The sequence below is a fragment of the Ochotona curzoniae genome, unplaced genomic scaffold, assembly GCF_017591425.1.
Source record: "Ochotona curzoniae isolate NIBS_2020 unplaced genomic scaffold, NIBS_Ocur_1.0 contig_64, whole genome shotgun sequence".
NCBI classification, from domain to species: domain Eukaryota; kingdom Metazoa; phylum Chordata; class Mammalia; order Lagomorpha; family Ochotonidae; genus Ochotona; species Ochotona curzoniae.
The window spans coordinates 44,874,462-44,887,656 of record NW_024466502.1 but is presented as its reverse complement, the minus strand read 5'-3'; the positions used below and the strand labels follow the sequence as shown (position 1 = coordinate 44,887,656).

Below are 13,195 nucleotides of genomic sequence, written 5' to 3'. Positions count from 1 at the left end.
GGGGCCCAATAATATGGCTCAGTGGCTAAATCCTTGCCTTCATGCACCGGGATCCCATATGGGCATAAGTTTGTGTCCTGACTGCTCCACTTCTCCTCCTGCTCCCTGCTTACTGCCTGGGGAAGCAGTGGAGGGTGGCCTAAAGCCTTGGGCCAATGCATCTACAGGGGAGACCAGCAAGAAGCTCCTGGCTTCCGGCTTTGGATTGGCTCAGCTCCTGTCATTGTGGCCATTTGGGAAGTGCACTAGCAGATGGAAGATCATCTCCATCTCAACATATCTCTATAAATTTGCCTTTCAAATAAAAACTAAAATCTTAAAAAAAAATTATTCAGCTAAGTTAAAAAAGATACTGGTTATGAAACATTACTCATATTAAATCTCTATTAATAAATTATATGCTCAGAATACCATTATCTTTTTCTTTATTTAAAGACATTTGACAGTAACTTATTATTATCAACTGCATAAAAAGTCAGTACGTTATATCAAATCTATATATCATTGTTGATCTATATAAAAATGCATCAGTAAATGATGATATATTATGTGCAATACCTGTCTATAGAATCAGTCTGGAGAGTTTTATCATGATCCAAAAATAATCTTGCATCTAGATCTTTGTTTTTAAGATACATTTCTTCATATCGTTTAGAGAGACTTTCAACCTCAAAAGGAAAAAAGAATATGATCATCTTTTTCATGTTACATCTCTTACCATACTAGAACATAAATTCAATTGGAAAATTTTTATATAATAAATATTTATTATGCAATAAATATTCACATGCAACATATAGGCCTATCTAAAAGTGTAGTAAACAAAGCTGTAAGGTTTTTTTCAACTACAAATTTAAGTATATTTCATTCATGCACCCTAACTGTTAGCATTTTACACCTACAAGGATCACCAATGCCACAAATCAGAACTAAAGATAAAAGTAGGTATTATCATAACCAATTAACTAAGATTCTCCAAACATTTCATATATACTTCACTTTCAATCTTCTAATCAGCTTATTAATATAGAATAGCTTTTCCCAAAAACTATATTAAAGCCTCTTGATTATATATTCTGACAATCTTTTCTCAACCTTTTATTCACTCCAGCTTCCTTCATTCCTAAGTTAAGAATCTTAGGCAAAAGAATTAATTCAATAAATTAATCCAATTAGCACATTTGCATGATCTATTTCCAATCTTAGATATTTTTAAATTGTAAAAATGCATACATCTTTTGCTCTAACATTTTATAATTACACTTTAAAAAGAAAATACTCGAGTAGCAAGTTTTCTGCTGTGACTTTTATAAATCCAAGATGTTTCCAAGAAACACTGAGATAACCAAAACTGCATTCTATAAGGAGTAAAAAGAAACTCAATTAAATGTACATTTTTTGTTTGTCTGCATAAGTGTACTAAGTAGAAAAGTCACTCATGCTTAAAGTTTGAGCAATGCTCCTATGTTATCTTAAACATTAATTATCAATTATTGGTGTCAGTGTTGCAGCACTGCCAGCTATGCCACAGCCTGAAATATCAACATCTCATAAGAATACCAATTCAAATCCCCACTGCTCCACTTCTGATCTGGTTCCCTACTAATGTGATTAGAAAAGCCAAGTGTCTAAGAGTGCTGAGAGCTGTGAAGAGTATTTTTCCTTAATCAAATGCAAGAAAACATTAATATTCAGTCACTTCTTGCCTCTCCAATACCACATCTGATAGCTCTGTTACGGCTTGTACCCCAACCTTCATGAGCTGCTTGGGATTTACTAATCAGACAATACCATCTGAATCAGCGTGCTTCGACTGCATAGCACCCATACCCTGGGCTTGGCATTCCTAAGGCTAACTCAGCTTAAAAATCGCATCATTTCCAAACAATTTTCCACAAAACTCATCTGCTCCTGTTTGGATTCGGCAGCTCCTCTCCTGGACATCACTGAAGCTGGTGTGTGCATCCTCACGCTTCAGACTCTTGGGGATTTCTGTAGTTTCACATTAGCATTTTATGGCCAGTGACAGAGATGAAGTCTCTAACTGTGGTATTAACATAATCCCTGGCACACAATAATAAATACTGAATTATCAAGCTAAATCATGATCTAGCTTACCTAGTTTAGGTAACAGAATCAGCAATCTTATCTTACACTTTTTGGTCTGTGTTACTAACAAGGCATTGTGTTGTCACTGAGTGATAAAGCATGCTTCTCAAAGCATGCTTTCCTTTACTGAGTCTACAATACCACCAAAATTCTCAATTGTTGTACTCTCATCAAAAAGACAGTTGTGGCAACATTTGAAAAGTAACGGGTAGATGGAGAGTGCACCATTAAGGTTTAAAAAAAATCTGCAGCATAATCAAAGACATTCCACCAAATTTATTTCAATTGCATGTTTTTTTTAAAATACTCCAAAAAAATTACCTCTGGAAGTTCATTAGAAGCTATAATTCCAAGAGAATTCATAAACGGAATAAAATTTTTGAAATAAACATTTTTGACCTGAAAGAGATTAAAAAAAGCCAGAAGCTATTAAAACTTAAAACCAAAAAACTGGGACTGGCGCAATAAAGCTTGGCTTGCTATTCCTCCACTCCAAGCATTGGCATCCCATATGGGCACCAGTTAGTGTCTCAACTACTCCACTTCCCATCCAGTTCCCTGTTTATGAACTTGGAAAGCAACAGAGGAAGACCCAAAGTGTTAGAATCGTGCACCCATGTGGGAGACCAGAAAGAAGCTCCTGGCTTCAGATTGGCCCAGCTTTGGCTGTTGTACCATTTGGGGCATGAACCAGCAGATGGAAGATCTTCCTCTCTGTCCCTCCTTGTTTCTGTAAATCTGTCTTTCCAAAAAAAGTAAAATAAATCCTTATAAAAAAGATTTATTCCTGTATTTCAAATAAAATTTCACAAGTAGTTCTTAAAGTCAGATTTATAAACCAGACACTTAGAAAACTGCTATTTACTACTATCTATTATCTTGTGCTTCAGGGACAAAATTGGAGTAAAATGAAACATTTTAACTTCATTCATTAGCTTACTTGCAAAGATGAATTATGATTCTATCAAACTGAAAGTAAATATATACAGATGACACAAATATATATGCATACATACATAAGCCCAGATATTCTTTTAATACCTCTTCAACCAGATTTTTGAGACTCCTCCCATTCCTTCCCACAGCTGACAGAGGAAGTTCAAAGATACAATACTTTCTACTTGTATTTGTTCATAATAAATTACAGACAACATAACATACTGTGAGAAAACAGCAGAGTGACACAAGCACTAGTACTGGATGTTCCAATGTCCAGTGTAGACCCTATCCGTAACAAATCTCTGGAGAGTCATTTACTCATTATTAAAAGGTGGTACAACATATTATTGGCAATATTTTCTTCAATCTAACATTCCAAATTTATAAAAGAGATAATTCCTAGGTGTTCAAGGGCATTCTCCATAGTCACTAACATCTTGTATAATATTTAGAAAGAGAGCAATTATGAATAGTTAAACTGAAATTTAATGTTGGTATCCCTTACCACTAAACCAAAACACTAGGACTTCCTTAGTAGGCTAATTAAAAGCATTAGGGGTATCAGTAACTTCAGAGAAACTAACGAACAAACATATTTTAAAGTTACTGTCTTGATATATGCAGTGCAAGGGAAATACTCTCTTTAAAATCAAAGCGTGTGAGAGGGTGGGTAGTTAAGCCACTGCTTGGAATCCCTATGTTCCATATCGGAATGCAAGTTTACGTTCCAAGCATTCCACTTCCAATTTGGCTTCCTGCTAATGCCTCTGGAAACCAACAAAATCTGGGTCAAGTACTTAAGTCCCTGTGACCCTATGTGGGAGACTTGATGCAGATGTTGCCTCCTGTCTTCAGCCTGGCCCAGTCCTGGCTGCCGCAGCCATCTGGGAAGTAAACCAGCAGACAGAGTCTCTCAATCTCGGTCTGCTTTCAGATAAACAATTTTTTAAATAAAAATCCAGGTAACTTTTTCTAACTTTTGTTTTTACTGTAAAACTGGCACAATGGATGCTATTCACAAGAGGTAGCTACTATTAAGAACTATCACCGAAATCTACTTGAAATGTTTTACAGAAATCATGAATCACCTCGTCTATATTACAATCATGTTCTTTACAGAGCATGTCAATAATTCTTGAATCTTGTTCTTGTTGCTTGGCTGTCCGGGCACTTCTGTTCTGACCTCTCCTGGGTGTTCGAGGTGAGCCATTAATAGGTATTACAGCTGTTTCTGTTACAAAAAAAAAAAATAATAAGCAAGAACATTTCCATTTTCTACGTACAAACTATGAAGCATTCTAGTTACAACTTGGATACTTAGGAACAATATTTGTAACATACTACTTTTACATATTAGGCTTCATTAGAAGAAGAAAAATTTCTTTTTTCTTTCTTTTGGTTTTGTGAAAGAACTGAAGCTAGTTTTTGCCATCTTTATTTTTTCCTGCTGACAAATACCCCACAAAGAACTGTAAAATACTTCGTCTTCCCAAATAAACACAAACAGAAAACTGCAAAATGGCCTGTAAGTCTACAAGAAAAACGCTTTCTGGAGCAGGTACTGTAGCCACTAGGTGAAGAAGCTGCTTAGCAAGCACACATGCCACATGAGAGCTTGGCTGGAGCATCAGCAACTCACTGCTTCCCAGCATGCTTGGGAGGCAGCAGATGAAAATCCAAGTCTCCGGCTTCCTGTTGCCCGTGTGGGAGATTTCACGCAGTTCCTGGCTCCTAATTTAAGCCTGGTGTAGCTTCCGCTGCTGCAGGGACTTTAGGAGTGAATCAGACAGCTGAAACGTTCTCTGTCCCTCTGCCTCTCAAATAATTTTTTTAAACAATGTTTTCCATCTTAAGAGTCTTTAAACTGAGCAAATATTTATGGGTTCAATTTCCAGTATTTTTTATTGAAAAAAAAAAAACACAGAGCACATTGCTATGGCTCAGTGGCTAAATCCTTGCATTGTAAACACTGGGATCCATTTGAGCGCCAGTTCATGTCCAAGCTGCTCCGCCTCCCTTCCGGCTTCCTGCTTGTGGCCTGGGAAAACAGCAAAGAATGACCTACAGCCTTAGGAGCCTGTACCAATGGGGGAGACCCAAAAGAAGCTCCTGGCTTCAAATTGGCTTAGCTTCTGATGCTGCAGGCATCTTGGTGAGTGAATCAGAAGATGAAACACCTTTGTCTCTATCTCTCCTCTCTGTAATTGTGCCTTTCCAGTAAAAATAAACAAATCTTAAAAAACAAACAAACAAAAAATCTTCTATCTGCTGGTTTACTCCTCAAGTTTCCACAATGGCTAGAGATGAGCCAATCTGAAGCCAGGAGCTTTTTCTGAGTTTCCCACGTGGGTGCAGGGTCCCAAGGCTTTGGGCCATCCTCTGCTGCTTTCCCAGGCTACAGGCAGGGAGCTGAAAGGGAAGTTGAGCATCTGGGACATGAGCCAGCACCCATATGGGATCCTGGCAGATGCAAAGTGAGAATTTCAGCCACTAGACTACCACACCAGACCCCTCTCAGTTTCCTCTAAGTTATTCATTCCATTTAGGGCAATAAATACTTTTTACACTGAGTCATCTTTAACCTCTTTTACAGCTGACTCTGTCTTCTGTTTGAATTTGGAATGGCCAGATAATTCACGGGTTTTTTTCTTTAAAGATGTATTTATTTATCTGAAAGAGTTAGAGACAAAGAGAGAGAAACAGGGAGGGAGGGAGAGAAACAATCATCTGCTGATTTACTCCCTAAGGGGGCACAATGACTGGAGCTACGCTGGTCTGAAGCCAGGAGCCAGGAGCTTTTCAGGCTTCTACATGGGTGCCAGCACACAAACTCCTGGGCCGTCTTTTGCTGCTTTCCAAGCTGTAGTAGCAGGGAGCTGGATAGGAAGTGGAATAGCCAGCACCCAAACTAATATCCATATGGAATCCTGGAACCACAGGGATGCTCAACTTATTATGTCACAGCACTGGCCCTTATACCTGTTTTTTATTTTGCTCATTTATTTATAAATGTTTCTTCATTTATTTGAAAGACAGTCTCACAGAGAAAGAGGGAAAAGCTATCATGTTGGGCCTGGAATGGAAGATCTTTCAGTCTCTCCTTCTCACCATAAATCTGCCTTTCCAACAAAAATAAATAAATCTCTTTTTAAAAGAAAGGAGGGAAAAAGAAAGAGGCTTACTTTAAAAAAACAAAGAAGAAGAAACTGAGAGGATAAAGCAACATGCCAAATTACATCACATGATACAAGCAGCAAAAACCAGACTGTGGAAAATTTAGGACAACCACCTGATTATTTAGTAAACAAATTGTAAGTGGGAGAAAAAAAAAAACAAGAGATGGAAGAAGCATTTCTATCAGCCTATGATACAATTTGAAGTTTTAATAGTTGATAATCTGTCAACCTGGAAATACATTTTAAAATTACAAAGACACACTAATTGAATAGCTGTACACTTAACAGATATTTGGCGGTACTAAGGAATGATTATGACTTGATTTTACATGTGGTAATGGTATTGTCATTACACTTTTTAAAAACTCTTTACTTCATAGAGATATGTACTAAAACAGAAAAAGATGAAATGCATGCAAAGGTGTTGCTCAAACTAACATAGCAGGGGGAACTGGGCAGGAGACATGTGGCTATATACTGACCATGGAACATGTTGAAGCTTAGTGAAAAGCACATGGAAGTTTGTTATGTTACTACTCATTTTAATACTTATTTGAAATTCTCCAACAAAATTAAAACTCAATTTAATACCTCACCTTGGTCTCTCTTTAACACAACATTTAAAGAGCTGAATTATCCAAAATAAAGTCTTGCAAGATAAAGCAAATATTACATCACCTATTAAAGTTATGAAAAACAGAGAAAGGCATATAAAGAGAAATTTTAAAGGTCAAGAAAAGTTTGAAGTATATGCCTACCTCTCTTTCTTCTGCTCTGTATGATTTCTGCCTACTATACCAAACCATTTTCAAAACTCCATGCAAAATTTCATTTTTCTATTTAGCTGTTATTCACAACAATTAACCACTTTAACACTTTGAGACTTCGAAGTTTTGATCAATTATCTATTATTTTTAGAATTATTATTAAAGTGTTAATTGTTTCAAAAGCACTTGGCCTACCTTAGCTAGCTACACATTTTTCTGTATTGCTTTGACTCTGAAGTCCTATCCTTGGGATCAACAAAGGATGAAATTATATTCTAAGAAGAACACTGTCATTGATGCTTTATGTTACCTATGTCATTTAAATACACTTCTCATCTTTGTGTGCTCATCCACTGAAATTGTATCAATTACATTTCAAACACCAAAAAAAAATTAGACACAAAGTTAGACAATATTAATAAAAAGTTAGTTAGCTGCTCCTGTGGAATGGACCACTCTTTCCCCATGCTGTTTCCTTCATATCTTTGTCTTGGTTTTTGCTTTTTTTTTTTTTTTTAACTAGGAATGCTCTTCCTCAACTTCCTTAATAAAGATACCTCCTCCAAGCTAATTACTCTTCAACACTCATTTCAAATATTACTTGTTTCATATGGCATTCCTCAGTCTTCAGCATTTCAGAGTACTCTCTCATCTCCTGAATTCCCCATGCAGGTGCTGCATTTTGACCCACATCACCTTCTACAGAAACTCTCATTAGCTGCTTCTATGCCTTATTTTCCCTGTTAGAACTCCTATTACTTGAGGGCAGAGCCCCATTCGTTACTTTTGTAAATAGCTTTACAACCATACTAGCCCTAGATAATCAATACACACTTACTGGTTGATAAGTAAGAAAGCATAAATTATAGGAAATACTTACTATATGGCTCTTTGAGCAAAGCAGGAGGTGAAAGTTTGATAAAATAGTCAAGAACACACAACATTAACTGAAATGAGATCACCAGGTCATCTTCCATTTGCAAGACCTCTCCTGAAAATAAAAAAGGTTCACATTTTTAAGGAAAGTGAGATTAAGATGTTTTAGTTACAGGAAACTGTGGGTAAGTAATCATCCATACAATCATTCATTCAACAATTACTGGAGACATGGGGAAGCCTTGCTTTTTCTTTTTGCAGAAGATTAGAGATAGTTTGCAATTTTAAAATTATATAAAGTTAAGACTTAGTTAGAAAGTTTAAGTCTACCTTGAGAATTTTACTTTTAAGCATTATAATAACTCACTCTTAATTTCTAAAATTATTTTGCAGTTTGCTTTATTTAAACTTATTTTCTAGCTCTGTAAAACTATATAATAAAATTTGAAGTATGATGATGCTATATGCTAATTTTTAATTCTAGCTATATCTGAAACCTCATATATTTCCTATTTTAACTTTAAATATTTAAATGTTAATTATTTCTATTTAATATGAAATTATTATAATAACCAAAGCCATTAAGAAATAACCAAATTAACTATATAACAAAGCCAATTAAAATTATCAAACACAAATTTCTGAAAGTAATATATATATAAATACACAAACATGATAGATATTAAAATAAATGCATATAACAGATAACTGAGAAAAATTTATAGTTATATAAAATATAAAATTATTATATAATACAGATAATATGTATTTGCTTATATATTATTTGTGAAGAGAAGCTTAATTTGACTCTTTTTTTTTTAATCTTCTGACATCTGACTGGTAAATTAGAAATAATTTCCCAAAATACAAAATACATAGAAACTGTACTCTGGTTTCTCTTCAGATCATATAAATCTTTTGCCTTTTACAAAATACACAGAAGCTATGATAAAACATCATGCAGATTTTCTAGATCCACAGGTCTAGTGTCAAAAAAATTGTTTGCAAGGGCCCAGGGTGATATAATCTAGTAGCAAAATTTTTGCTTTGCAAGTGCTGGGATCCGGTTCATATCTTGGCTGATCCACTTTCCATCTGGCTCCCTGCTTGTGGCCTGGGACAGCAGTAGAGAATGACTCAAAGTCTTGGGACCCTGCACCCATGTGGGAGACACCAAAGAAACTCCTGGCTGCTGGCTTCGGATCAACTCAGCTCCAACCATTGAGGCCACTTGAGGAGTGAATCAGCAGATGAAAGATCATTGTCTCTCCTTCTCTCTGTATCTCTGCCTTTCCAATAATAAAAATCTACATAATAAAATATATAAATATATATGATAAATCTTTTTTTAAAAAAATGTTTTGCAAATCTACTGGGCACTTAGGATATTCATGCACAACAGCTGAGAGCCTAGGTTCAGGACTCAGTTCCTCCATCTTCCTAATCTCAGCCTTCTGCTACTGCAGACCCTGAGGTAGGCAACAGAGATGCCTTAAGTCACTGGGCTACTGGTGCCTGGTGGGAGCCCTGGATCAAGTGTCAGACTCCTGGCCTCAGCATGTGGGGAATGAATGAGCGAACAGGATTTCATTCTCTCTCCCTCCCTTCTTCTTTCTCTCCCTCTTGCTTGCTAATAAACAATAATTTTTTTCAGTTTGTAATATATTTAGAAGTTGTTAAGAAATATAAAAGTAAATCATGTTATCAAGGATATCAGATGAATGAATTTCTCTCCTAATAACTAATAAAATCATGCAAAAATGTACTGGTTAATTGCTACTATCAAAATTAAATTTGGCAGATATTAACTCAGAGTATTTCATCTTTTTCTCCTTCTGACTAGGAGGAGGGAGTAAAAACTGCTCACAGAAGGAAGGGTAAAAACACTGGTAAACTTTATTTTAAATATTTTATTTGAAAGGCACAGAAAGAGGGAGTAATCCTGCTGTCTACGTATTCATTCCCCAAGTACTCCCAACAGCCAGAGCTGGGCCCCATTGAAGCCAGCAGCTACGAACTCCATCTTCTCCACTGTGGGAGGCAGGAACCCAAGCACGTGGACATTATCTGCTGCCCACAAGGTCCATTAGCAGAAAGCCAGATTCGAAGCAGAGCTGGGACTTGACCCTAAGCACTCTTACAATCACTGCACAATGATACCTGTCACTATAGCATGCTTTTTTAAAAAAAAAACAAAGAATATAGCATACTAAGCTAAATCTGGAAACACACGAATCCCAACCAAACCCCTGGAAAAGAGAATTATAAATTTTAGCAAAAATTCAGATCAACAGAAGCTCAAATCACTTCAGATGAATTCTATATCTTCTCTCCCATCTTCAGACTAAAAGCACATGATAAATGGCTGTTCCCATGCTGTAGCTCTTTGGGCAACACTAACAAGTCACAAATTAGGAGTAAGGTGGAGTGAAGGTCATTCACCCACATCTCAGAAAACAAAATCAAGTCACGATTACCCACATAAGTCTCAGCAAAATACAGTGATTATACAAACATGTTATAGAAAAGGAAAAAACAGAATCATAACATTAGCCCACTGTAGAAGAATACCTAAAAAAAAAAAAAAAAAAACTCAGTGAGTTCTTTCTCCAAGATCTTAAAGATCTCAAATTATATACATTAAGAAAAACAAGGAGCTAAACAAGCTAAAGCAGGAAAATGTGAAGGGACAAACAACACCACGAGAAATGGTTTAGTTCAAAACATAAGTTAATATATAAAAAACAAAAGATTTGATGAGAGAAGATAATAAATTTGGAGGACAAAATCAATCCAACATAAGACAGTTAATGTTCCTTAAACAGAAGAGAATAATACAACTGAAAAGAACAGCATTTAAAAATACAATGAGATATCTCTGATACGAATAAGCTCATCCATTTTAAAAAGAATATGGTATTCTAGGAAAAACCGACACAGTGCAATGATAATCAAAAGAAGGAGAAGAGAAAACAACTCCAATTATTCAAGAACTAAATGAGATGAGGAAACTAAGGAAATATCTGTCTCAACAATGTTCAATGTCAGAACAGTATCCTAAGAAAAACAAAAGATGACACAAAAATAGAATACATAGCTAAGTTGTCTTGCAAGTATGCATCGACAGGCATGACTCACACAGGGAACACAGCCTACTTGTAAAAATTTTGTGATGATAAAATCCAGTTAGCTAGGAAAATTAAAAAAAAAGAACTCAGAAATGCATTAGCTATGATATAGGAGCTATAATAATTAAGAACTGAGAGTAAACAGATGCAGAACTGAGAGTAAACAAATATAAGAACTATAATTGCAAACAATATATAAATGTTACAATCTTTGATGGGATAATAACAATAAGATGAACTCATCTGAAAATGAATAGAGGGGAGGTGATAGGAATGTAAAAATGCTAATATTCTTCAAGACAGATTAGTACATAGTTTTAAATCAAAATATAAGGAAAATAGCTTACCCTCTTGATTTTTTTCATGTTTTTTCATAATCTCAGATATTTTAAAAATAATAAGCAGCTAAACTGGTAAAAACACAATTAAATTTAGGCAATTTTTTTTTTGTAAAATTTGAGTAAAACTAACTTTAAAAAATTTTTAATTTACACTATCATGAGAATCCATTTTTAGACAATTATGTCTTTTTGTGAAGGTATTTTTCCATCTTTATTTATTGGGCTATATATACAGGAGAAAGCATTTCTCAGTAGTTACAATGTCACCTGGGGGAGAATCAAGATGGTGGAAGACGGTGAGGACACATTTAAAGAGATGGAGAATCGTTAGCCAGGGTGAAGCAGAGAGAGCAGATTCCAGGAAACAGGAGAGGACAGACTGTCAGCAGAGGGGCACCTGGAGACTGACAGACATGCAGAAGCAGCGCTGACAACGGAGTGGTAGTGACCAGATACCCCTTGGCAGTCAGCAAGTGGTGACCCAAACTCTACCACAAGTGGGAAGATGAGTTCACCAGAAGCTGAGATGAACCCAAACAAAGAACTGCCCATCCTGCTGATTTGTCTGATTCAACCAGCAGCAGAGAAACAGCAGCAGACCCCAAGCAGGCAGAGCAGGAATAGGGTGGATTTCACAGCCTAGACCTCCACATTGGGAGCCATTTTATATAGTGAGACAAAGGCTTTGGGACTAGAAGGACAACATCAAGCTGTGTATACACTAAGCCAGGAGCAAACTCATTTCTTGGTACACTGCACTGGTATCACAGGGAAAACAGAACCGACTTTGGCATACTACAGGTCCAACCCCAAATAGGTCCAAGTGGTCCTCAGACCTAAAAGCCAGCAGGTCTGGCAAGATCAGCACCACCAATGACCCAGTTATTTAGGACACCTAGTGTCTCCCTAATCCTAGGAACCACTAGAACAGAAGAGGGAGAAAGGTTGTACAGGCTCAAAGAATATGTCTCTTCCAAACCTACCCTACAAATGATACTTAAAGATGTTCTCTTGACAGAGGAAAGGAACAGCACCCATCAAAACCAAAGGCAAATGTGAAGAACATCCCAGCAAAATAACAACATAAGACTAAATCAAACAATGAACAACCCATTGCTAAAATGACAGGACCAAAGTTACCACCTATTCATATTAACCCTAAATGTAAAAGGCTTAAACCCAATCAACGAAATAGCAGAGATTAATAGATTAGATTAAAAAATAAAACCCATCTATCTGTTGCCTACAGGAGACACATCTCATCCACAAAGTTCAGCAGAAAGTACCTCTCATGGAATTCTAATGTTTTTGTTTTTAGTTTCATTTTTTCAAAACATTTTCTCAAATTCTTCACTGACTCCTACGTCATACTGTAGCACCATTTTCTTCAAGAAGGTTCTTGATTTTCTTTTGCATTTCTTTAGTGACACATTAATCATTTAATAGCATGTTATTTACTTAATTTCATTGTAAATTTCTATTTTTCTTCCTGTTGTTGATCTTGTATTGTGGCTTTTCATTTAAGGGGATGTATAATAACTGTGGAATGGAGACTACCATATCCAGATGTGAGTATACAATTCTGTATGTATCTCTACTTCCAGATCAAAGATGGACTCCCAATAAAACTGTTAAATATATCTTGACAATAGGATGCTGGACTCTTTGCCATTGTTCATGTCCTCAATGTCAGGATACACTTAAATAGCAGAATGATGGACTCATGAGTGTTTATGAAAGACTATACTATTGTAATAACAGAGGGGAAATCATTGGTGGAAGGGGTTTAGGGAGGGAGCAGTGGAAAATCCTAGAGTCTATGGAACTGTATCATAAAATAATAAATAAAAAAAAAGTCA

General features: G+C 36.0%; 1 protein-coding gene across 2 annotated transcripts in view; it reads right to left on the bottom strand.

Annotated features, from left to right (window-relative positions):
• RB1 (RB transcriptional corepressor 1) overlaps positions 1 to 13,195 on the bottom strand; it is a 125,946-nt gene that overhangs the window by 78,396 nt on the left and 34,355 nt on the right. For both annotated transcript variants that reach the window (XM_040991413.1, XM_040991414.1), the window contains 4 exons: positions 7,872 to 7,982; positions 4,137 to 4,279; positions 2,431 to 2,508; positions 559 to 668 (listed from right to left, as the gene is read on the bottom strand). In XM_040991413.1, the coding sequence (XP_040847347.1) occupies positions 559 to 668; positions 2,431 to 2,508; positions 4,137 to 4,279; positions 7,872 to 7,982 (442 nt within the window). The remainder of the gene's footprint in view (positions 1 to 558; positions 669 to 2,430; positions 2,509 to 4,136; positions 4,280 to 7,871; positions 7,983 to 13,195) is intronic.